This window comes from Wyeomyia smithii, chromosome 2, assembly GCF_029784165.1.
Source record: "Wyeomyia smithii strain HCP4-BCI-WySm-NY-G18 chromosome 2, ASM2978416v1, whole genome shotgun sequence".
In the NCBI taxonomy this organism is placed as follows: Eukaryota; Metazoa; Arthropoda; class Insecta; order Diptera; family Culicidae; genus Wyeomyia; species Wyeomyia smithii.
The window spans coordinates 246872888-246897537 of record NC_073695.1 but is presented as its reverse complement, the minus strand read 5'-3'; the positions used below and the strand labels follow the sequence as shown (position 1 = coordinate 246897537).

The 24650-nt window shown below is 38.4% G+C and overlaps 4 protein-coding genes across 6 annotated transcripts; 3 read left to right on the top strand and 1 right to left on the bottom strand.

The window, feature by feature from the left end:
* Nucleotides 1–313: 313 nt before the first annotated feature.
* On the top strand, nucleotides 314–4478 carry LOC129720841 (heat shock 70 kDa protein cognate 5). The gene is made up of 7 exons (XM_055672669.1): nucleotides 314–642; nucleotides 899–936; nucleotides 1743–3028; nucleotides 3094–3303; nucleotides 3373–3560; nucleotides 3623–3763; nucleotides 3822–4478. The coding sequence occupies exons 1-7, from the start codon at nucleotides 580–582 to the stop codon at nucleotides 3918–3920; spliced, it is 2025 nt and encodes a 674-aa protein (XP_055528644.1). The 5' UTR covers nucleotides 314–579; the 3' UTR covers nucleotides 3921–4478.
* Nucleotides 4479–5011: 533 nt separating this feature from the next.
* On the bottom strand, nucleotides 5012–9959 carry LOC129720842 (sulfite oxidase, mitochondrial). Of its 3 annotated transcripts, none has more exons than XM_055672671.1 (5): nucleotides 9490–9959; nucleotides 7018–7214; nucleotides 6722–6955; nucleotides 5237–6627; nucleotides 5012–5170 (listed from the first exon to the last, which is right to left on the bottom strand). In XM_055672671.1, exons 1-4 carry the CDS (start codon nucleotides 9519–9521, stop codon nucleotides 5378–5380), a joined length of 1713 nt encoding a protein of 570 aa, XP_055528646.1. In that variant the 5' UTR covers nucleotides 9522–9959; the 3' UTR covers nucleotides 5012–5170; nucleotides 5237–5377. The 3 variants fall into 3 exon arrangements, with proteins under 3 accessions (XP_055528646.1, XP_055528645.1, XP_055528647.1); XM_055672670.1 differs by lacking the exon at nucleotides 9490–9959 and adding an exon at nucleotides 9193–9432; XM_055672672.1 differs by lacking the exon at nucleotides 9490–9959 and adding an exon at nucleotides 7306–9333.
* A 4460-nt stretch (nucleotides 9960–14419) lies between these two features.
* LOC129720843 (aquaporin-11) lies at nucleotides 14420–20266 on the top strand. The gene is made up of 5 exons (XM_055672673.1): nucleotides 14420–14840; nucleotides 14922–15044; nucleotides 19455–19606; nucleotides 19661–19799; nucleotides 19862–20266. The coding sequence occupies exons 1-5, from the start codon at nucleotides 14666–14668 to the stop codon at nucleotides 20056–20058; spliced, it is 786 nt and encodes a 261-aa protein (XP_055528648.1). The 5' UTR covers nucleotides 14420–14665; the 3' UTR covers nucleotides 20059–20266.
* LOC129720844 (phospholipase A2-like) lies at nucleotides 20108–21612 on the top strand. The gene is made up of 4 exons (XM_055672674.1): nucleotides 20108–20233; nucleotides 20287–21113; nucleotides 21221–21373; nucleotides 21438–21612. Exons 2-4 carry the CDS (start codon nucleotides 20782–20784, stop codon nucleotides 21544–21546), a joined length of 594 nt encoding a protein of 197 aa, XP_055528649.1. The 5' UTR covers nucleotides 20108–20233; nucleotides 20287–20781; the 3' UTR covers nucleotides 21547–21612.
* Nucleotides 21613–24650: the final 3038 nt, after the last annotated feature.

Genomic DNA, 24650 nt, shown 5'->3' with positions numbered 1-24650 from the left:
AAACATGACACACCATGCAGGAGCAAATCTTCCGAGCGAAGTAAAAGTAAAAACGCTAATTGAAAACAGCAATCAATTTGGATCAAACGGTTTGTTTCCCTTCCGTGAAATGGCCAAAAGTTCAACATCTTAGAAATTTAGTGAAGTATTTTGAAAGGTTTCGAAAGTAAATTTGCCACAAATACTTCAAAATTTATCAACTAGTGAAAAGTTTCTTCTTTTCATTGCGTGTACTGGAAATATGCCACAAGGGTTCCTCTGAAGCTCGTAAATCACGACGCCATTCATAAAAATTCTAGAAACAGCAGATGGAAGATGTAAGTTCATCCGGGCTCGGAGAAGAACGCATGACGCAAAAGCCGAAAAATTTCGTTCACTTGAAGTTGAACTTCGTGCATTATCAGACGTGTTTTTCGTTTGGGCCCTGCCGTTAAAATAAAGTGTGTGTGAGTACAGAAAATACTGTCAAAAACGACAAGAGCTGTTCTGGTATCTGAAAGCAGATTCTCCAAAGAATATTGCATCATAAGTTTTCCAAAAACGTGATTTTTGCATCGAATAACGTTGTAAAGAAGAAAGATGTTGAAAGCAGCCAAATTTCTAACCCGCACTCTGACCGAGAACCGAACCGTGTTGCAAAATGTAAGTTGAATTGGAATTTTCTAGCCTTTTCTGTGCGAGTCGCAGTAGTTTGGAATATGTGGTGGAAAAAGTGAGGTTAGGACACAACATACGGTGCTTGTGTAATCATTTTAGCCTAATGGACTGTCAGTGGATAGGAAAGAATTCCATGCTGCTGAAGCTTCCTTTAGGGTGGCGGAGGATGATACCTTTACCTCCTGCCCAGATAGATGATCGGAGACGGCAAACTTATTCATGTTTTTTTTTCCTTACGCAGGGCGGAATCCTCGGCAACAGTCTGCAGGCACGATTCAAGTGAGTATAATCTTGTGTATTATCAGATGCAAGTTTTTCTTATACCATGTGCCACACTATTGACTTTGTAGATAATCAACTTTGTTAGTTTAAATCCGAACATAAAATTCGTTGTAGTTTAGATTATTAAAAGTAAATGTATGCCACTATACCGGCTAGCATAGTTTATTGCATCAGCTTGTCTAAGATTAGCTAAGTCGTACGGATTTTAGAATAATCAACTATAAAAATAGATTTTTAAACATTACATTGCTGAAAGGTCTTTTACTAAAAGTTTAATATTGCATTAAACTTAATCATGGATCATAGTTTAATAATACAAAATAAGATTTTCGTTAATAACCCTGTTGAACCTTCTACACATTAAAACGAAGAATTCCTCGTAAGCTCGCCCATGACATGAAAATTTGTGCGGTAATTTAAGCAAATTTGCATACTTGAAATCTTTGAATAGAATCATTAAAAAACGGTTTTTGAGAAAGGGGTAATTTTTGAACTGTTTTTCTTTTACACTTCTAACTATTTCAATACAAAATTGAAACATGTTAAGTATGCAGGACTACTTAAATTACCGATTTCACCACAATCAACAAAGTTTGACTGGAATCTGAGTGGGTTCTAGCAATAACTGGATGAATTAGCGTAAAATTCTTCACAGTTTCACATTATTGATGACTAGCTTAACGAATGTTTTTATAACCTTGTAACAATATGAAACAAAGATACGTGATCTACTATCAAAACTGTATAATTTTGGTTTCCATTTCGGTGATTCTAACAAAAATTTTCGGTCTCTATCATTAAAGATCCGACACAGTCAAAGGTGCCGTTATCGGTATCGATCTTGGTACGACAAATTCCTGTGTCGCCGTGATGGAGGGTAAACAGGCTAAGGTTATTGAAAATGCAGAAGGTGCCCGAACAACTCCTTCACACGTTGCTTTCACAAGAGACGGTGAACGGTTGGTAGGAATGCCGGCGAAGCGACAGGCTGTTACCAATTCGGCAAACACATTCTATGCCACGAAGCGACTGATTGGTAGACGCTATGATGATGCAGAAATTAAAAAGGATTTGAAGAACCTGTCCTACAAAGTAATGAAGGCTTCTAATGGAGACGCCTGGGTTCAGGGGTCCGATGGTAAGGTTTATTCACCCAGCCAGATTGGAGCGTTTGTGCTGATGAAGATGAAGGAAACGGCTGAGGCCTATCTGAATACCAGTGTTAAAAATGCCGTCGTTACGGTGCCAGCTTACTTCAACGATTCTCAGCGCCAAGCGACCAAAGATGCTGGGCAAATTGCTGGCCTGAATGTATTACGAGTTATAAATGAACCGACTGCTGCTGCGCTGGCGTACGGCATGGACAAGAGCGAGGACAAAATAATCGCTGTGTACGATTTGGGTGGTGGTACTTTTGATATTTCTATTCTCGAAATTCAGAAAGGTGTATTTGAGGTGAAGTCCACTAACGGTGATACTCTGCTGGGGGGAGAGGATTTCGATAATCACATTGTCAATTATTTAGTTACTGAATTCAAGAAAGAACAAGGTATTGATATCACCAAGGACCCCATGGCGATGCAACGCCTTAAGGAGGCTGCTGAAAAGGCTAAATGTGAACTGTCATCATCTGTGCAGACCGACATCAATTTGCCTTACATTACGATGGATGCTTCAGGGCCAAAACATTTGAACCTTAAATTCACCCGCGCTAAACTGGAACAGTTAGTCGGTGACTTGATCAAGCGAACGATTGCTCCTTGTCAGAAGGCGCTTTCCGATGCCGAAGTTGCCAAGTCGGATATTGGCGAAGTTTTGTTGGTCGGTGGTATGACCCGCATGCCGAAGGTTCAACAGACGGTACAAGAAATTTTCGGCCGCACACCATCCCGTGCTGTGAATCCTGATGAAGCCGTAGCTGTTGGTGCTGCTGTTCAGGGTGGTGTACTTGCTGGCGATGTTACGGATGTGCTGCTTTTGGACGTGACCCCGCTATCGCTGGGTATTGAAACTTTGGGTGGCGTTTTCACTCGACTTATCACTCGTAACACTACTATTCCAACAAAGAAGTCGCAAGTCTTTTCTACAGGTAATAATTTTTCTAACTCATTTTTGAAAAATACCTAAATTGATTCTGATTAATTCAATTCCCAGCTGCTGACGGTCAGACCCAGGTAGAAATCAAAGTGCATCAAGGCGAGCGTGAAATGGCTTCTGATAACAAGATGCTTGGTTCCTTCACACTGGTTGGTATTCCTCCAGCACCTCGTGGAGTCCCGCAGATAGAAGTCGTGTTCGACATTGACGCAAACGGTATCGTGCATGTGTCCGCCAGAGACAAAGGAACCGGTAAAGAACAGCAGAGTAAGTTGACACAATAGTTAATAGTTTTATCCTAGGATTGTTCAATGTAAATTATTTGGTCAATTTCAGTTGTGATTCAATCCTCCGGCGGTCTGAGCAAGGACGAAATCGAGAACATGATCAAGAATGCCGAACAGTATGCTGCTACCGATAAGCAAAAGAAGGAGCGTATTGAAGCGATCAATCAAGCCGAGGGTATTGTTCACGACACGGAATCAAAGATGGAAGAGTTCAAAGATCAATTACCCAAGGAAGAGGTAGTGTCCAGCATTGGTTTTGATTGTTGCAGCGTAATTTTTATCTTTTCATGTTTTTACAGTGCGATAAACTGCGTGAAGAAATTACTAAGGTGCGTGAAATTTTAGCCAATAAGGACGAGGCAGATCCGGAGGAAATCCGAAAGACCGTTAGTGCTCTTCAACAGTCATCACTGAAATTGTTCGAAATGGCTTACAAAAAGGTAAGCTGTAATAACGATAACAAGACATAGACAATCGTCTAACGTATATATTTTGCAGATGGCTTCCGAGCGAGAAAGCAGCGGTTCCAGCTCTGGCACTAGCGGCAGCAGTAGCAGCAGTAGTGAAGAAGCTGAAAAGAAGGAGAACAAAAATTAAAACCACTGTTTCGAATGCAAATCAACAAAGCATCTTGTAAAAATATTTCTAGCCATTATATAGAATTAACAAAATTTGGTTGAACATAACGCAAACAAGACGGAACAGCACTTATACAAATACAACTAGTAGTAGTATCTAGTTTCACTGGCTAAACGCTAATATCACTTTATTGAGTTTTTTTATCAGGCATGTTCAAATACTGTGGATTCCTATGGATTGCTTTTTCTTAGAATCAGTGTAGACCCTAGTTTTTAAAGTGGTTTTAACCTATAAAACAGCCGTGTCACATTTAAGTGCAGCTGAATCTGGTACACCGTGAAATGTCTGATTGTAGCAGGTAAAAGGAGAAATTATCGAATAATTGTCCAATTATGTTTCGACTCTGAAAACCAAATTGAACGCCTCGAGTTTGTTCGATAAGAAAGTTAGTGATGATAACTGTTGTACAGATATATAAATCTAATGCGGCGGCACGCTAAGTGTGCCCAAACAAAACAAAAAACAAGCGTCACCCTATGAGAATGACTTTATCGCAATAAAGTAAGGTTAATCTGAGTTGGTATAGTTCTAATTTGTAAATAATATCATATCCCATGTTTTATACGATACAAATTCCAGATCGGTTATCATTGGTTGAATTGGATTTGAAAGTTGTCTGCATTACGCCAGAAACTGGTACTTCTTATCGTTATATTTGAAAATTTGTGCAGTGAAGTAAGATTTCCAGAGTTCGTGAAATGAACTCTAGCTGAATATGACCCTGAAGCTAAATTATGTTTAGGTAGAATTTAAAACCAATTGTAAGTCTGATTGATCTCACAATTGCTGTTAAATATCATATGGTAATTGCAAATTATTTTCTAACGCTCCATTTCTTCCACAGAACGCTAGTTACCGGGTCGTAACTATACCATGTGCTGGACATGTAGTGAGAATTAGCAGAACCTGGCAAAAACGATTCGATGCTTTTGAAGTGAACATAAGTAAGTAAATAATTGGAATATATTGTATTTCTTGGCCAGGTTTTACCAGAACACGATTGACAAATAGTGATTGCAAGGGTTGAGACATTAATCAAACAATTAGTATGACACTGTTTACAAAAAGCAAAACATTTATTAATCCGCTTAAGGTTGGTAACAGTCCACCAATTTCTTCAAAAGTTGGCTGAAAATATTTGATTCCAATCCTCGTTGGTTTTCTTAATCCTTTTCATAACCGGAAATTCAAAGATAACACAAAACACGCTACGCAACACAAAAAAAACATTAAATACAAATTGTTGATATCCATGAATACAATAGCAGACTTACCAGAGCGGTCGATTTGAGCAAATTGAGGTCAATCGGAATTTCTAATCAAAAGATTAAAAAGATGTAAAAAATAGGCAGAGGACTCAACATATTCAGCACATTTTTCAAAATTCAACCATTGCCACTCTTGTGTATATAAGTTTACTTAACATCAACCTTAACGCGACTGTAGGCGTTACTGACAACCCCCCGCAGGTTCCAGATGTTTTTGAACGTTTCCGGCTGTGCATTGTAGTTGTCGTCGACAGCCTTAGCCCATATTTCCATTTTTTGACCCGGCTTGGCAGGAATTTTGGCTGTCCACAGCGACCAGGACCAGTGCCGACCGCGACCGGTGTCCTGTTCGACCTGGTCCAATTCAGCCACAAACCAACTGTTACCGCCATCGGTTGTTAGATCAACGCGAATGATTTTTTGTCCACCGCCAGACCAAGCGTATCCCTTGACGGTTACATAACCGTCTTTCGCACTGACTTGCTCGCCGTTGGCTGGCATGCAGATGGCAGACGTTACGGGCATGTTTTGTATGGCCGGAGCCGTCTTGAAGTCAACTGTGTCCCAGTCGGTGCTGGGACTAAACGATTTGTAGTCATTTTGCTGCCAATGGGAATCGGATTCGCCTTTGGAAACCACAATCCTACCTAACCATTTGACATTACGAGCCCCGACAACGCCGGGTACAATGGCTCTAACAGGGTAGCCGTGGTCTCGACTCAATGGTTGGTCGTTCATCTCGTACGCTAAGATCACGTCGCCTCGTGGATCCAATGCTTTAGACAGCGGTATGGATGCTGCATACGGCGTATTGGTAGGATCGGTATCCAGACCTTCGAAGTGCACATGGCTTGTTTCATCTAGCTCAACACCCATTTCAGTTAGCAGATCTGCTAGACGAACTCCACTCCATTTGGCGTTGCCTACGGCTGCCGAACCCCAGGGCAACCCTTTAATAGGATTGATTTCTATCATTTCACCACGACGATTTCCTCCACACATGATCGTTGCTGTGACGGAATGCTTCGGAAACTTTTTCAAATCATCGAACTTCAAAGTCCTCTGTTTCCCGTTCAGCTCGACTTCAATATCAAGCTCGTAGTCAGTGATATCAACTTGCGGTACTGGGAGGTGATTTCTGACGTAGAAGAATTCATTCGGTGTTAGGAAACTTTCCACCAACACCGACGCCGGAGGTTCCGCATTACAAGGTCTTTGGGTGGCCGCCTTAAGAATGGGATGACGCTTTGGCTCGGCAGCCCATGGGTCATCTTGATCCGATGTGCCAACTATTTCATCGCGCTTCAAATTTCCTATGCGGAAGGACTCTAGCAGCTTGAGTACCTGCTCGGTGTTGTGCTGCTGGTATATGTGCCAGAAGGGGTCGATCGCGTTACCTGGCGGAATGGAAAGTCGGAATCAAATAAGTAATAATGGGTATTATTTTACTAAGCTTCAAAATTTAAATTACACTTCCTTCATGACAATTACCTGCAGCAAGCATCACCTTATCGCTGCCGGGATGCTTCGGCACAAACTTTGTTATGTCGTACACTCCGATACCGTACGTAACCCAAATTCCAGCCTGCGGCGAATCGTGTTTGCTTATCTCTTCCATCGAATATACCGGCAAATCTTGGCGCAGTTCAGTGTGGGCCTTTCGTATGTCCACGAGCGTTGTTTTGGCTGCTGTCTGCTTGGCATGCACGGTTGTCTGTTCATTTTCTACAGGATAAAAGAATCAGTAGAGCCCAGCTTAATTGAACTTATTAGTATCAAGCGCTCACTTAGGTTCTTCACAATCCAATAGGTAAGAAGGGAACCGCCGATTATGGAAGCGGTGGTTAGCAAAGAGTTAGTATTGGATCCGACCTGATCGTCAGTAGAATTTTTTCCACTGGAGCCATAACTTGAGGATCTGCTGCTGATTTGAAGCCAACTTCGATGGGTGACACGGTTCACAGTAACTGATTGTGACTGAAACCTGATATATAAAATTTAAATTTAGTATTTATTTATTATTACTAAAAAAATAAAAAGCTTCAAAGCGTACAAAATTCAATAAAAAAACTCACTATCTGAATGGGCCACAAGTTAAACATGTGTGATAAAGACCGTCCCAGGAAGTTACTACATATTTTAAACTTCTTCATAACTTTTGTATGTCGAATAGTCAGTTGGCTGCATCCTGTCGTTTATATTCAAGTTTTAAAAATAAATGAATAACAAAGAGAATAAAGGAAAAATATCCCAAATAAAAATTGTATGCAAGTTACGATGCTCATAACTTGCATGCGAATGAATGTTGAAAAATAACACATAATTAGTGATATTATTATTCATTTGGCTTGACTTTTGACGACACTCTCACTGCCACTACACTAGACTTGTTAGTCGCAACAGGGTGTTACGGTCAAAAATTTGTCAAACAGAAATGTGTGTGAATCGGTCTTTTTTATTAAAAATTAAATCATGTTTCTTCGTCAAATTCAATTGGTACAGAACAAAGGAAAAATAATGACTCAAGCTTCCTTTTTGGCGAATGCGAATTGCCGGACCTCTCTTTGGACTCCTTCCATCAAGTTTTGTGCAGCTTTTTTGGTCACTTTGTTTGCCACAAAACGCCAGTTAGCCTTGCACTGCATCTCGTTGACAGCTGTCTTTCGTGTCTTTTTAAGGTTCCACTTGACGATAGCCCAGTATTTTACTACCCAGCTTCCCACGAGCGGTAATGGCGGACAGTGCACGCAGCCCATTTTGACGTTTTCTGGTAGATCAGGGAATTTTCAATCGCAGTAACCGTCGTTATAGGTATCTGAAATGTTTCTTTTGACGCACAATTATCTAAATGATAACACTGTGATATTTTGTTCTAATCCTACAACTTTCTGCTATGTTAAAATTACTATGAATTTATTTGAATCAGAAAATGCAATTTTTGTACCTAAAGTAATAAACTTTCCAAATGGTTCATGAATTCGCCTTATTGTTGCAATTTTCTGCTCGAGTGAAAACACATCTGCATAAATACGTAAAGCCGGCTGATCCAGTTGTCGTCTTCTTTGGCGGTATACCTATTATACAAGACAACCGAATTGTATGTTGACTGAAAATCCTAATTAATTAGTACAGGTAACCACCTTTTTGTACGGTGAATAGGCATCGAGTAGAAAATAACTCAACATTTGTAACAAATGTTCTGTAAACCTGTGTGATTCACGAGCGTGAATATTTTATGTAAACTTTTTTATTGAAAATTGACTTAAATAGCAGTTGGCGGGGTAATACTTATGAAATACGATGAATCTCTGTTACAGAAGTCGAGTAGATTTGACTAGGCCATATGGAATATGGCCCACGCAAAACCTAGATGACCGATAACTTTATCAAATGTAATTTTTTTTTATAAAGGTACCGCACAAAAACAAGTTTGACTGCATTAAACACGACAAATATTTGCAAAGCAAATTACTGCTAATGAATTGTCTCAAAAAATTTAGGTTGGTAAACTTTCAGTTTGAACTATTAAAATTTAAAAACACAAATTCCGTTTCTTAATTGGTGTTTTTATTGGGTAAAACAAGAAGTGTTGTTCATATAAAAGTACATTAAAATTAGGTTTTTTTATCAGAATTTTCTATTTGGACAAGTTTCATTATCAACAACAATGTTACACTTTCAATTTAAATCACAGTGTGAAGCAAGTTTTCACTCTTCTTTGCTGCGACCGGATTAAGCGCTAAGAAGCCTTTTTGATAATCAATTGGTATCGCGAAATCGACGTTTTTAATTAGACATTGTGTGTTCATTTTTTATTTGATACTTGGCGGTCAGTGTGCAAAATTACATTAGGTAATTACAATTATCCTAAATGACCTTTAGTTATTCAACACTCAAATCAATCCAATTCTATTAATGTTGATTGAAAAAAACCCATCCATGATATTTGTTCAGCAAGATACTTTGAAAGCCTTGATCCATCCTCAATTTGAGGCAGAATAAATGGCTTGTTTTCATTCCTTTTCCTCTCTACCAAGTTTCTACGAATGATGAGATAATTTTTATCACGTAACTGATGCATATGTTATCTTCTGATGGTCGAATCAATTTATCCGAATTTAACATTGAGTGTTTTTTTTTGTTTTCATTTGACACCTGGGGACCAACCGAGTATTCCAGTTATACTTAATCTATGGCACTTAAACGTCACCAGATAAGCCGAAGCTCGTGCAACAAAATAATCTTCCGTTAGCCTTTACCTGCCCAAGCAGAGCACACTTCGGGACAACATCTTGCTATCGCTGTGAGCAGCAAACTCAAACTGAACAACCACGTAGCGGCAAAAATCTTGCTCTTCTGTGGAGTTTCTATACGAAAACGAAGGCAGAGACACGCACTATCACATGAATCGCGAATTTAAGCAGCCAACAACAAATATGACCTTACTCTGGGTCTGTGGGGATTCTTCATATATTTTTTTTATATACTTTTTGCGAAGAGTTGAGAAACCGGTTGTTCGCGAGTTCCTAATACTAACAACTGTCACTGCAATACACTAATTTAACCAAGAATGCATTAAAGCAATCCGAAACAAGTTTGTTTTGTCATTTGCAACGATATGCCAAGTTTAACACGATTAACGATACTGATAAGCAAGCTGAAAGGGGTGAACGCAAAACCGAATGTATCAACCGGCTGATATGTACTGACTGATTACGTTTTTAGAAGAACTGTCAAAAACAGAGCGAATCATTAAAAACACTTCGTGCTGAACTTCGGTTCACCCATGAGTAAGGCATGCTGGGGAAAGTGGGATAGTTTAGTTGACTTTGATTTTAAATTTCACAAATAATAATATGCACCCGATTCATTTGTTGTAGCGCAAACTGTGTAGATTTAAAAAGGATATACCTAACATATGATGCAAATCATTTCGATGTATTTGTTTCACATTGTTGGACAACGTAATTCTATTTCCCTAACAAAAATCGATGTGAAACATGAAATCAAGAAATGCTCAACTGAAGAAAACTCTTAATAATAAGATAGCTTCTTGCAGAATGATCGAAACCGAATTATTTCTAATGGAAAATTGTTTGCCTATACCAATACATGTGGATTGAAAAGTAGTCTTTTCAGGTTCGTGTTTTATTGCATTGAGTGTTTTTATAATGTCTAAAAAATAACAACCATAATATATAAGTAAATGACACAGCTTTAAGCTACATCATTGGGGCACCTGCTTGCCTGTTGGTGAATAGACCAAATAAACAATGTTTATTTGTTTTTTTTTTCCAAAAAAAATGTCTTATTTGTTTCACAATTCGAGTTTTTAAATTTCAAAAATAGATAATGTCGTCCAAACAAAAACATCCTCGTGCCGCGTAACTGTGGCAAATGGGAATAACAGCGATTTCACGTGATTCTTAACAAAAAATAACAAAATACGCTCACCTGTTGAACACTTTCAATTGGAATTCGTAATTTGTAAAAAATCATCTCATATATTTCTAGTATCGAATCTGAATACTTTAAAGATAAAAGAATTTTTAGTGTAGTGAGTGATAGTATTTGTGATAGATTCGCAATCATACGAAAAACTTTGATCGGTCGTCAGATAATCCCATGGTGGCCAGCAGATTTCCAATTTCAAATTCCCGGTTTTTTCCCGGTTTTCCCGGTTAGAAATTGATATTTTTCCCGGTTTTGAAAAGCATAAATATACAAGTTCAACCACGTTTATTCATTGACAAAAGAAATTTGTGAAAGAATTTTGATTTTAATATCATTATTTCATTTCAGAACTTGAAAAGAGCTAACTACTTCGACCCTCATCTATTTGCTGTTGATTTTTCGACTTTTCATGGCTGATGAATGCAACTCGGCCCATTGAGTAAATCCTGAACGAGGTCTAATACAAAGAGCACACTTGGGGCTTTTTGAAACGTGTAGCGTGCAGGAAATATCATTCTCTCAAAATTTTCATTATTTCACCCAGCCTCAAGATATAATTTAAATTCAATGTGAGCTTCATGATTCAAAATATTTTCACAAGAGTTTTAATTTTATTTCGAACCGTTCAATTTTCTGTCATTTGAGACTAACATAAATTAATTACTGGTTTAATTAAACTGTTCAACGAAAGCGATATTTGTAACTTTCTGCACTCTCTGGTTGAGTTTTTCGACGTTTTGTAGAGCTGGTTTTTGCTTTTTCAAAACTTTAATACATACATTTTCACAAATTTGGAATTTAAATTCAAAATTGTTTGGCTGCTGCTGAGATTCGGAAACGACAAATCTTTGCAATAATTTTCTATTATTTCAAGCCTTGAGAAATTTCATCAATTGTTTCAAGCTTTATTACGGATTTATGCCTTATTCAAAGTGCTTATTTAAAAATATAAAAATTCATTTTCCACTAATTCCAAATTGAATTTTAAATATAATTGTGGATTTTATTGAATTCAATTTGGAATCTATTCTAGGGTTTGTTTTTCTAATTTCTGGTCAGACTGAAATTCAGCAACTTTTCAACTAAATACCCCTTTTTGACATCATTATCTCATTTAAAATTTAATTTCAAATTCAATTGACTTAAAAAAATTTTACTTCAAAATATTTTTCCTTGTTTCCTACTAACTTTTTCATAGTCATTTTTAGTGAATGAGAGGAAACATTCTAGTTATTTTTCATAGTTTTCAAAATAATTTGAGCACATTTTTTTATCCTGAACCGAGATAATTTTTCGCCTTGCCTGAATCTGCAATAATAGCCGTTTTTTGGAAATTTTAAAATTGTTTGAGAACCAACTATTTCCTTTTTTTAACCTTATTATTACCCATTTTCTGGTGTTCACCGACTTTGCTAGATTCAGTTTTAAAATTGATTTATATTTGTGTTGTTTGTTTCATTCGTGCTTCAATACAATTTTATTGCTGCTTTGAAACAATATTTGCCTTTTCGAGCTAAATAAGAAGCTTGTTTTGTGTTTTCTTAATTCCCCCTTCTAAATTTCAGAATTTTCAACAAAAATCTTTATCAAAAATTGAATTTTTTTACTTTTATAATAACATCAATTTTTTTTATGTTTTTGGTGCATTTCTGACATCAAATTAAAATCTGATTGCTGACTTTTATAGAAGAACTTTAGAAACATTTGAACATATTTTTTATCTTTTTCTAGTGTCTGTAAACGTTTCATGGCAATTGAGAGCTGAGCAATTGTGTTTATTTCTGTCGTTCAAAATATTTTTTCCGTTCTCTTAAGGATCCCTTGAGGCTCAGTTATTGCCTCGATACTATAGAAAGGACTAATTTGATAACATTGTTATCCTTACGTAGTATTGTTCCAGGTTTATTTCAGGCAATTAATTTTCGCTATGGCCTTTTTAGTTTTGACCTTTTTATTTAAAAAATATGTCTTTCTGATTTTGGAGGAGTATGCAAGCAATTTAGGAAAAAAATAAAGACAGTCTTGCATTTTTAAGCCTCTAGATTTTATAAATTTTGAATTAATTTCGTTACTTCTGTTCTTTGAAAACGCAAGTTCTCTAATATCAATTTCTGAAATTTCTGGCCTCAAGACATTTTTTTCAAGTGGATTTAAGCTTAACCCATTCCCAGTGGAGAAAAATCAGTTTTTACATTAAACAATGAACTTTAAACTCTTATTATTAATCAACTATATGCATAATTAACACTAAATGTATTGCATATTAAACATCCGGGAATGCGACTTCAACTAGGATCCTAACTAACGACCCGTTGGTTAACGGACCGGCGCCAACGGCTTCACTTTCCCATACGATATAAGAACCCAGAGATTTTTCTCCTCAGAAAATCTCCGGAGGATTGAATCTAGATCAGTTTTGGTTGATTGTGAGTGGATCACGTCATCACACAACCATCGACACTTATAGTGTTGGGATTCGAACCAAGATCCAGCGTGGCTGGTGGAGGAGTTAATTGTTTTAGGCTTTAGATATTTTTTATCATAGTTTAGTTTTTGCCTATTTCAAGTTAACATATAAAGCCTGATTGCAATCATTCTTAACTTCTCTGGCCTTCAAAATATTTTTTAGTAATTTGAAGTTTCAACATTCCCTGGGCTTTGTAAGTTTTGGTTGGCGATTTGTAACCTAAAATTCGAATCTTGTTTCATCAATTAAGTTATTATCATTATTATCAATTTTAACAAAAATTATGAAAAATTTGGTACATAACTTTGAAACATACTCAGACATAAATAACATCAGACGCTGATCCTGTAAAGTGTTTGATGTTTGATCGGCACTTACTATTGAAGTCCTAATCAGTGTGAATAAGAAGGAATGTAACTTAGAAAAAAAAAATGGCAGCCAACTGTTAGTGTACAGAACAATTGCGGGGCTAGCGCTAGGATCCTATTGACTATAACGGTCGTCTTTTTTAGCCGAGAATCTAACATGTGACGACTGGCTAGTAACTCCAGCATCTTACCCTGAGAGCAACTAAATAGTTCCTTGTGTCTTCCAGTGTTTGTGAGATGGCAGAAAATGTATAGCGCGTTGAACTAATACAACAGATCCCACGCATGTAATAAATGAAAAATAATGTTCAAAATAAACATGATAAATCTTCCGGTTTAGTATTGAAATTCCCGGTTTTCCCGGTTCATTTTCGAATTCCCGGTTTTTTCCCGGTTTTCCCGGTTCGCTGGTCACCCTGTAATCCTGATTACATTTGATTGTTATGTATTTTGTGGAAAAAAAATGATAAAGGGTATACTGCTGAAAAAAACTTTGGTTGCTTTGATCAAAGGCAATTACAACATGAAATGAAAAAAAATCGAATATGCATTTTTAATTGATTTTATACCCAAAATATGAGGGTGTGTGGATCTGGAAAAAGATCTTTTCTAATTTTGAAAAGTGAATTCGAAAATCATTCTCTACAATATGTTAAGCCAATGTTCTCCTAAAACATTTCTTACGTCATGCAAAAAACTTTTATATTCAGGAAACGGTATGAGACAAACTATGTAGGTGCGAAACATCTGAAACGAGAAATAAAACCAAAAACGCTAAATAGTACGCTTGACCATGCGGATACAACAAGCTGGGACACCAACATAAACATGATCAATTGATGAGAAGAATTTACGCGATCACACTAGTCCCTCCTCAGTGACAGTAGCATTCTACTTCTGAAGAGATCAACTAGCGCAAAAAATATGCTCCCAAAATCTCCCGCAGTAGCCTGCGGCGGCGATCGTCGCGACAGTCGCGACTTTTGCTGCGATTTATTTTTATTCTCGCGGTACGACCGAAACTATCCGCACGGCCGGTGCTGATCTGCACGAAGCATTATATCGCGGCTTTGAGCGCGTCCGAAATAAGTGAAAATTATTGCTCAATCAAGCTATCACTAATCACGTACCTATAGGACCGGAAACATGGGCATCGAACAGTTAGGATATAGTGTGTTTTTTATCGTGTTGACCAGCGCGATTGCGGCGATTGCCCGACGTTTGAACAACAAGTTGTCCAAAGATGGCCTAGTGAAGGAGCTGATCTTCGAGGCGATCGCCGCGGCGGAACTGTGCGGGTGTTGTTTCGAGTTGATTATCGGTAATTTACGTATTAATGTCGAGGATTAGTTTGCGTTTCGATGTTGATCAAAAATTTCAAGCGGAACTTCTCCTCTTACAGTGGCCGATAATTTCGGAGTAGCGACCTATGCGGTATTTTTGTTCACGCTCACCATTTGGTGGGGAATGCAGTGGGGTAACGCAACTGCCTGTCCGTACACCTACATGGAGCAAATTGTGCAAGGTCAGTTCAAAGTTCATGATCATGGGTTGGTGCATTATATAAGGCATACACAAAGTGAAATGGGACACTTTTCCGTTAATCTATGGGAATAAAAGGACAAATTCAAGTTTTTTTTCTAATAGCATGAGGAAATTTAAATGAGCTCTCTCAATAGAGAGCGCTTTTCAAATGAGCATCGATGGATGCCATCTACTCGCACTGAGAAGTTAACTCGCAAACTTGGGTTTACAAATAAATGCATCTTATAGTTGATAATTGGCGGAAGTCAGCTGAGAACTATTAAAAAGTAAATAGTTTTTCTAATTGCGATGCCATGTAGAGAGAAAGATTGTAGCGAACGTTTCAGCCAAATTATATTTATCGAGTCATGCCGTAAGGAAGTGAAACATTTTCGTCAGTGCAGTATTAAGAAAATTGCTTTTCTAAGACGTCATAACTGAATGAATATAATTAATTGAAATCGACCACTTATGAATGTTATTGGAGAATGCTATATGTTGTAGTATTATGATAAAAAAATAGATTGTGCTATCAAAATCACGCACTAAAAAAGTTGTGATAGCCATACCACTGATCACGATAGGTGCTAGAGCGAACTACAATAACAACGCGTAGTGTTGTCATGGTAACCAAACAAAAATGCGTAGTGAATTATCAGAAATTATCAGCTTTCAAAACTGGACCGTGGAATAGTGTGAAATTAATTGCCTAAAAGTTCAAAATAAAAAGAGCTGATCATATATCATATATCACTCAATAAAGTCTCCCCGAGCGCTTTAAAAGCTGAATGGGAGGAAGCGACCATCAAGGAAAACTGGGATGTCATAAGCGGTTTACGACAATCGAAAAGATTCATAGATCCAAATCGCGAGAAGAGCCTCGTGCTGCTCAGATAAAATTAGAAAGACCTGAGGACATTCACAGGTCTTATTACAGGGCACTGTCCGAGTAAGTATCATCTCAAGAAGATAGGCAAACTTGATGATGATAAATGTCGCCTTTGTGGCATCGAAAGCGAAACATCAAAACACCTACTCAGCAAATGACGAGTATTAATACAACGCAAATTGCGTATCTTCGGTAAGGGACACATAGAACCTACCGAAATTTGGAAGGAAAGTCCCGGTAAGGTAATAAACTTTATACGAAGTGCGTTGCCCAACTGGGATAAATGTGCAATGTAGCAAGAACATCAACTCGCCAAATAGTGATGTACCTGCTCGTACGCACTTAGAATAAGTTGAAGCATACTACAATAGATCAATAAATGGTCGCAGTGGTTAATTTCTACATGAACCTTCTACGTTTTAAAAACATGATTTTGGAACTAATCAACATGATCCGAGTTTTTTGGGAAATTGTAAAATGTGATTAACATGTAAACAAAGTTTTTTATAATTTTTTACTTTTCTGTGATCGATTGATTACTTGATGCCGGTTAATCGATGATTAGTTATTATTGTGAAAAAAATCGATTAGTAAAAATATTTTATTTTGTTTTTGAAATATCAGGCCTATCAGATTTTTTTTTTCATTAGAAATAATTTGGTAACGACTAAACTCATTTTAAAATTTATCTTACCCAGTTCGATTCCGCAATTCTAGTACGCTTCAGAAGCCTGAGACTAGGAAGTAACCAAATATGTTTTAATAGAAAAAATCACATGAGGGTTGTGTGCAAAGCCACGACCGCAAGGATGAAGTAGAATACTTTTACAAGAAAACCCGGCTGCTTGCGTGTCAGTTATTTTTTAATTTGTTGTTCAATTTAATATCGGATAAGATAACAATCACATCTTGGCGTTATCACTGACAGTGCGAATAAAGTATTCCTTGTGATAAAATAAACAGTGAAAAGCTGATTTAACACTCTAAAATAGACGGCTCATGTGTTGTCAAATCGAGTCAATTTTTCATTGAATGCATTTACCAGTGCCCGCTATCGCACAGAGACTGCATTTCACTGAAGTGCCTCACTGCATCAGCTGCTATCGATGCTAAACCCGCTGCAACTGCTACGCTATCCGTAGCCATGCTAATGTTTTAGCCGCTATACGCTGCTTTTGGTATCCGCTGTCCCTACATCAGCTGGCCCAGCTGCTATCGATGCTGAGATCCGCGGCAACTAGTGCACTATCCATTGCCATGCCACAGCTGTGGCCGCTATCCGCGGCCTGCTGCTGCTAAGGGAAGCAGAGTTGCCAACAAAATTTTTAATTGAACTGGAAGATTGCTGAAGAAAAAACTGGATTCCGAAAAAAATTACAAAATACCGAAAAAATAAACTGTGAGAGTGCTTCTCTGTGATGGTTATTGAATCCAATATAAGTTTTAAATACAGCTACATTTTGTTGAAATTATAAACTGAAAATTTTCATTGAAAGGAGCAAAATTTTAAATTGCGCAAGCAGTTTATCGCAAAATCATGAAAATAAAGCTTTTTTAATTGATGCAACATTTTCTTACGTTACATCTGTGAATTCGAACAATTTTTAAACTGCTACGCAACTGAAATTAATTTGAAGAATGCCGCCTGTATATAATATCTTTGAGATAGAATTTTTTTTTTTCTTCATGATCTGATAACACCTATTAGTTAGTTTTAGAATAAAGCTGAACTTACTTGTCTTTTCATCTCAACCATGCACAACACATCCTTAATTTGGCCGTGTTTCGTGCGAGAAAATACAATACTGAAAATGCTGCATATCAATCCACAAAATTTACGTTCTAAAAATATTTCCAAACCAGTCGGAGCTTGAGTGTCCTCCAAAAAATCTGGATAAAACTGGCAGATATACAAAAAAACTGGAAGATTTAGGGATTAAACTGTTTGACTGGATCACTTGAAAAAAACTGGAAGAATCCAGTTTAAACTGGAACATTGGCAACTTCGAAGGGAAGACTGCTGTTGTCGCTGTCTAGAACTATTATGAGCGGCTTCGACTGAAATAGGCTCTTATATAGGGATGAAAAACCTATCGATAGTTGTAGGAATTAGAAAACCTTCGATAACTATCGATAGCCATTTCAGTCGATAATTCCCATCCTTACTCTTATACAGACAAATAGCAAATTTGAAATGGCAAGGTCTATGATTCTGTCGACCGTGCTTGGGAAGCAATCATATTAACGACTAATCAGATCAATCGAATTTTGCGCTTCAACAAGGATTGACCATTCTCAATAATATAGTTGCTTGTCATGATTTGGACTTGATAATTTTTGAATTTTAATTATGCGAAAAATTATTTTCTTTGCTGATAATGAAAGCTTTTCGGATATTGTGCTCATGACTGAAGGAAAAGATAATTCAGTACGTTCTGAGACACGGAGATGAAACCAAATATATATCTGTTCCAAATTTCTTTAATGTGTAAATTGATTTAAGAGAAAATATTAACTCTTCAATTAGGTTTTTATTCCATTCTGAAAAGGACAATTTGTTGTTTAATTCAATGTCTGATGCCGATCACATCTTTGCGTTATTACTGGCAGTGCAAATAAAGTATTCCGGGGGAAAATAAACACTGAAAAGCTTTCCACAACGTTTTTTCATTGGATGCATTTGCTAGTGTGCCTGCTATCGCTCAGAGACAGCATTTCACTAATGCCACACTGCATCAGCTGGCCCTGCTTATATAGAAGCTGAGACCAACGTCAACCGCTGCGCTATCCCCATTGCCACAGTAGTGAACGCTTTCGTTGCCATTGGTATCCGCTGCCCTGCATCCCCTGGTCCTGCTATTGATGCTGAGACGCGCTCCGCTATCCGTTGCCATTCCACAGCTGTGGCCGTTGTCCGCTGCACTGCTACTGCTGCTGTATCCACTGCTGCTGCTAAGGGAGGACTGCTGTTGTTGCAGTCTAGCCTTATAATGAGCGGCCTCGGGTAAAACAGGCTCTTATATAGGCCAAATAGCACATTTCAAATGGAAAGGTCTATGATTCTGTCGACCGTGCTTGGGAAACAATCATATAACGACCAATTAGAAACCGAAGTTTTCGCTTTGACAAGGCTTGACTATTTTCAATAGTACAATAGTTTGAAAAATAAAATTACAATTATCTGCATTTGGGAAGAATCTTAGAAGATCTTCCAATCTATTGCTACAAGAACGAAGGAAATCCATCGAATACTAACCGATTTATTAGCATTTGAAATTGGACATATTTTTCACTTTTTTCGGTTTTAGATTTTCATTTCACATCCCTATGTAGCCGAACTTCCTGAGAGAAGTATTCTACTTCAAAAACATAAATTCAAACTGTGCCTTTTTGTTCGTGCAGATAGTGTAAGACGAATCTTTAAAACATGTCTTCACAGCCCATGATCTGTATATTTTTTCTGCATATTTCTTCTGTATATTTCTTCTTAGTTTAATTCTGACACTTACTGATTCCTTTCAGGCGAAGTTAACTTCAAGGAAGCCGCCCTAAAGATCTGGGCCCAGCTCATGGGAGGATGTTGCGTCTTTCGGTACGTGCAACTGTACTGGTGGCTTGAAATGGCGGAAACTCATGAGGGTAGAGCATTCGAGGAATGTTCAGCGGATCTCAAGGTAAACGTTAGGCCAGATGGCTTGGCCTTAACTAATTTTCAACTGTCCCACCAGGTGAATCTCTACGTGGGGGCTTTGATCGAGGGCTTTGCAACTCTCTGCTGTCGACTAGCGTCGAAGGTCATTTCCGAGAAGGATGCTAAATTTGGTGCCTTCATTGACTCTTTCGTCGGTACCAGCTTGGTCGTTGCCGGTAATCAGTGCAAATAACATTCAAATCGGTCGTGAAAAGCAACACATACGTTTTCATTTTAGCCTTCAACTACTCCGGAGGATACTTCAACCCGGTGCTAGCAACCGCACTGAAGTGGGGTTGTGCCGGTAATTCCGCTTTGGAGCACATTATCGTCTACTGGATCGGATCATGCACCGGGGCTGTTCTCTCGGTACCACTTTTCAAAACATCAACCTTCCGCAATTTGTTCTTGACAGAGAAGGTCAAATCCGAGTAAACCGAAAAACAGTGTGACGCGTTTGGTTATGCTACCCTTCTCCCAGTTTGTTCTAGTCACACTCAGCTGTCGAATTGCATCAACTTGCAAATGACACCGTATATGTTACGAATGTTGTTACTCCAGATGTTAAGTTTTCACGTTACACATTTTCGTCCGTAGATTATACTGATCGGTAAGTATGTTGGCTTTGCGATTCCCAAATCAACAAAAAGGTATTTTAATTAGATATCACACTTCAATAATTGGTGCAATCTCAATCCGTCCCGTGCAAGCTATTCAAAAGCTATTAACTCCGGCCTTGTGATAAGACCTTCAAAAAGTTCATATAACGAAAGCATTGAAATGCAGTCTTTTTGGCAAACTCCTATCAATATTCACGAAGAGAATTGAATGTAAAATGTTCCGGCAATAGTTTTTCGAAACAGCATGAAGCCGTGCGAAGTTTACATATCGCAAATGGTACTTTGTTCCTGACAGCGGGTGATTGGCGGTTTATTGCCGTATAGTATGACCGACGCTAGAACTGCATGGATTACCTATTCTAGGTCTCTGGGCCACAGCAGCGCCCCCAGGAATGTCAAATTGATAATAGATTTAATGGATGGTAATTAAACCGTTGCAAGGTATAAAGTCGTAACTATTGGCAGCGTTTCTACCAGTTCAAGTTTTCGAATTGCACGACAGTTCAGCATAAATTGCCTCCAGCTGCAGGAGAAAATAATGAGAGTTTTATTGATGTTTTTCGAATTTGTGGTGGTATGGGACTATGGTAATTCTAAGCAGTTACTAAGAAACATGGAAACATTCGAATTTGGCTCTAACGAGATTGACGAACGCAGTGGAGAAGCCGTGCGTTCGAATCGTACTGTGGAACGGATCAATCTAACGCTTCCAGGTACTAAATGGTGTGGACCAGGAAACACGGCCGACGACTATGAAGACCTCGGCAAACACGAGGACGAAGATATGTGCTGCCGAGATCATGATCACTGCGACAACATACCGGCCGGAGAAACGAAACATGGACTCAAGAACGACGATTATTTCACACGGTAATGCAGTGTTGCATTTGCGTTTCATAGTCTCTTTAAGGTTGAAGGGCTCTGTTCCGGTTAGTTTTGTATTTCTGTATAAATTCGGGTTCGGTTTCTAATTCCAGACTTCACTGCAAGTGTGACAGAGATTTCCAGCAGTGTCTCAAGAAGATCAACAGTACTCTTTCGAATCGCCTTGGTGGGTTCTACTTTGCGGTGCGGGATAAGTGCTACAAGAAACAATATCCTGTTGTGGAGTGTGGGGAAAAGAAAAACATGTAAGAGAATTTGTGCTCTGATAGATCTGTACTATGGTTACTCACTTTTCTCTTTTATTCGAAGGCTGTTTCTGCGACGATGCGTGCGATATGTACTGGATAGTTCGAAAGAACGTGAATGGCAATGGTTCGATCTGCCCTTCTATGATGACAACATGATGGTAGATTTTTAATAGTTTTTTTTGTCTTAATTATTTGTTTGTGGATACTAAAATTTAAAATATAGTACTGTTATCTGTGCTGCCAAGATAAAATTTGGATCAATTTATACTTCTATCAAACGGTAAACTGTACAGATTAACATGTAGTTACGCATTTTCATCGGCACACCTTTTTTAAGGTAATACGAAAATAGTTCCGGTGACGCGACCGAAATAGCCTGCACGCATAGGCGTAGCCAGAGGGGGGCAGGGGGGGCCGTTGCCCCCCCCCCCCTAAATGTTGACACTGGTGCAGAAATTTGTTTTCAAAAATTCTAATAGCACAAAACGACATCTTTACTGCCGCTCATGGCAAGTCCGTCCCAATTGCATTTTTATCAATTTTGAGTTTATTAATGGAATCAATTCCTTTTTATATCTACTTTCGATAAAACAAATATTTTTGAATACTTTGTTCTGAGGAACTATGAAAAAAATAGCAAGTTGGTTTGTCCCATAGCAAAAGTGATCGCAAGTCGGTCCCATTGAAAAAATCTTCGCAATTTAACCCCACAGCCAATAATGATTATGAAAAATGTGATATTTACCACAACTCATGGTCTTCAGGTTTAGAATTGGATGTACCAAGTGATATTCGATAGGAGGTTTGATTAAATTTTAGGCGTTCTACATCGTGTGGCTCTAGCTGATAGTACAATGTTTTCTTCAAGACAAAGTTTCCACCAGTAGCTTCTCTCAGCTGTTGTTTGTTGACAGTGAACGCTTTAGGCGTGTCACTGTATTGTTAGTTGAAGCATTCTTTAGTAAATACTACTTTTCGTATTTTATCCGTATTTTATGTAACGACGTGCTTAAGAATTGTTCAATTATTGTCGTGAATTTCGTTTTGAAGAATTTGTCAGTCATATTAAATACTTCGGTACGCTACTTAGCTGTTTTTTAACGAAGCAAACATTTTCCTAAGCTATAGGTATTCTTTCATATTTGTTTCCACTGCTACGTGAAAGCTGTCCGCCGTCACGAACGTGTGTCCGCTCTCAGGAAAATTTAGAACAAGTTCCTACACCTAAACTGACTTTGAATTTATCAGTATGTAAAAATAAAATCTAATTTTATTTTGAGGGCGCAGTTGGTAGGTATATTGTGTTATGCTTCTCACAAAAAACTTGTTTAATAAAGCACGAAAGAAGGTCATTTATGAATTGACCAGCGATAGATTCATTCCAAACGCACGGTATAGCACCGCCATCGATTTGCAGTAGTTTGTTTTTCATCACCGGTCGTAGCTGGCTATGGGACTGACTTGCTATCATTCTGGCTACGTACCGTAAAAGTAATCGCATGTGAGTCCCAGCTTATGATTTTCAACAAATTTTAATCAAATTTCGGTGTTCATGCAAGTTTTAGATGCAAAAGTGTTAGATTGTCATTGCAGTACTAAATTCTGTTGATGGTATTGATTGAAAAAGCATTTGAGTGCAAAATTTCACCTAAAGCGTTACGATTTTCAATTGCTGTTTTCTCGTCAGCACCAAAACGCAAATGGGACGGACTTGCTATGAGCGGCAGTTTAGCCCATAGAAACATCTGTGTAAAGTAACAGCCAGATCAAAAATAATTGATTGAAATGCTTGAGCTTTGTTGCGTGGAATTGCACAGGTTTTTCAGTTGATCCACCAAGGATATCGCAGCGGCAAAAGTACCGGGCAAATCCGCCTGCATCAACTAGCTTGGAGTATTGGAACCGAACTATGAAAATTCCTTACCTTGATTCTCTTGTAACCTCACTGGAAACACGGTTCGATGAAGATAGTGCACCTGCCTACGCGTTGTCCTTGCTCTATCCCGCTAACGTAATACGCATGTCGTTGGAAGAGTAATTTTTTATGAAGTTGACAATTTTGTTGGAGAGGTGGAAGTTTTGTATTAACATTGCAGCAGTATGAGAGCAGATCGTAAGAACTTGGAAGAGTTGGATCTTATAGACCTGCTAGCTAAAGCCCGTTCTTTCTACCCTGCGACTGAGAAAGCAGTTAAAATTGCACTTGCTCTACCATGGAAACATGCACGATTGAACGCTCGTTCAGCACATCACGTCGGGTGAAAACCTGGCTGAGGTCAAGAATATTTGAACAGCGGTTGAGTGCTCTCTGCTTTATCGGCAGATGGTCAACAACAATCGTGAAAAGACAAATGAACCTCTTCCGGAACGTTTGACGTTTGATGCCCGAAGATTTTATTGAGAATATTGACTGTGTCTTCAATCTCCACGTCCTTAGGAAGCTTTGACAGGATGTAGTTGAGATAGCGGCTGTGCGAATGGGTGTCCAGCTTCCGGAGAAGTAAACGTACCTTCGCCGCATCATTCAGCTGGCCTGCATCGTTCTCGAAAAGGTCCTGGTAGCGGTTAAACAACAACGTCCGAACGTAACTCCGTTTTCTTCATCGAAGACAAACTCGATGATGTTCGAAGAGAGGGACTCCAAAATCTGCTCCGGGGTTTGATACTGACGCTGCTGCTGCTGGACCGCTATCCGCTGTAAAATTTGGGCCATCTTGTGAGTTATATCTTGAATTCCCGGTTGCGGCTTGGACGAAGAATAATCGAATTTTCCACTCTGGTGTCAAGGACAACTTTTCACTGGTTGCCTTGATGTAACAATCACTAAAGACTAGTATTTATTTCTATTTTTCAAAACACACTAAATTCGCTTTTTACGCGGGGGATACGTGTCGCGTGAAAAAAAAACCTCGTGAATTCCGGAATCCACGTCAAAAAAGCGTAAAAAAACCCGCGTAAAAACAACCGCGTAAAAAGCGACCTTAGTGTACCATTTTTTTACTTCTAAAATTTTGAAGAGCTTGCCCCCCCCCCCCCCCTATTTGAAATTCTGGCTACGCCCATGCCTGCACGCATAGGCTATAATCAAAGTCATGAGCAAGTCATAACAAATTTTGCCAGACTATGTCAAGGTTAGTCTAAGGTCAGTGTCCTACATTGATAGCAAGGTGCTATAAAAATCGTCTTCCGAAAACGAGTGGCCGCGATGCTTCAACCTTACGCAACCCGGCATGTGTTGTATCCTATGCATGGCGGGAATTTGATGCCTTTTACA

Excerpts from the sequence above, each read along its gene's own strand:
- LOC129720841 (XM_055672669.1), top strand. The coding sequence starts at position 580 with ATGTTGAAAGCAGCCAAATTTCTAACCCGCACTCTGACCGAGAACCGA. Across the intron at positions 643-898 it reads ACCGAACCGTGTTGCAAAAT|GGCGGAATCCTCGGCAACAG; the intron begins GTAAGTTGAATT and ends TTCCTTACGCAG. Across the intron at positions 3,029-3,093 it reads GTCGCAAGTCTTTTCTACAG|CTGCTGACGGTCAGACCCAG; the intron begins GTAATAATTTTT and ends TTCAATTCCCAG.
- LOC129720842 (XM_055672670.1), bottom strand. The coding sequence starts at position 9,311 with ATGCATCAGTTACGTGATAAAAATTATCTCATCATTCGTAGAAACTTG. Across the intron at positions 7,215-9,192 it reads GATGGATCAAGGCTTTCAAA|GTTTCAGTCACAATCAGTTA; the intron begins GTATCTTGCTGA and ends TTTATATATCAG. Across the intron at positions 6,956-7,017 it reads TTGGATTGTGAAGAACCTAA|AAAATGAACAGACAACCGTG; the intron begins GTGAGCGCTTGA and ends TTTATCCTGTAG.
- LOC129720843 (XM_055672673.1), top strand. The coding sequence starts at position 14,666 with ATGGGCATCGAACAGTTAGGATATAGTGTGTTTTTTATCGTGTTGACC. Across the intron at positions 14,841-14,921 it reads TTGTTTCGAGTTGATTATCG|TGGCCGATAATTTCGGAGTA; the intron begins GTAATTTACGTA and ends CTCCTCTTACAG. Across the intron at positions 19,607-19,660 it reads AATGTTCAGCGGATCTCAAG|GTGAATCTCTACGTGGGGGC; the intron begins GTAAACGTTAGG and ends CTGTCCCACCAG.
- LOC129720844 (XM_055672674.1), top strand. The coding sequence starts at position 20,782 with ATGAGAGTTTTATTGATGTTTTTCGAATTTGTGGTGGTATGGGACTAT. Across the intron at positions 21,114-21,220 it reads AACGACGATTATTTCACACG|ACTTCACTGCAAGTGTGACA; the intron begins GTAATGCAGTGT and ends TTCTAATTCCAG. Across the intron at positions 21,374-21,437 it reads TGTGGGGAAAAGAAAAACAT|GCTGTTTCTGCGACGATGCG; the intron begins GTAAGAGAATTT and ends TTTTATTCGAAG.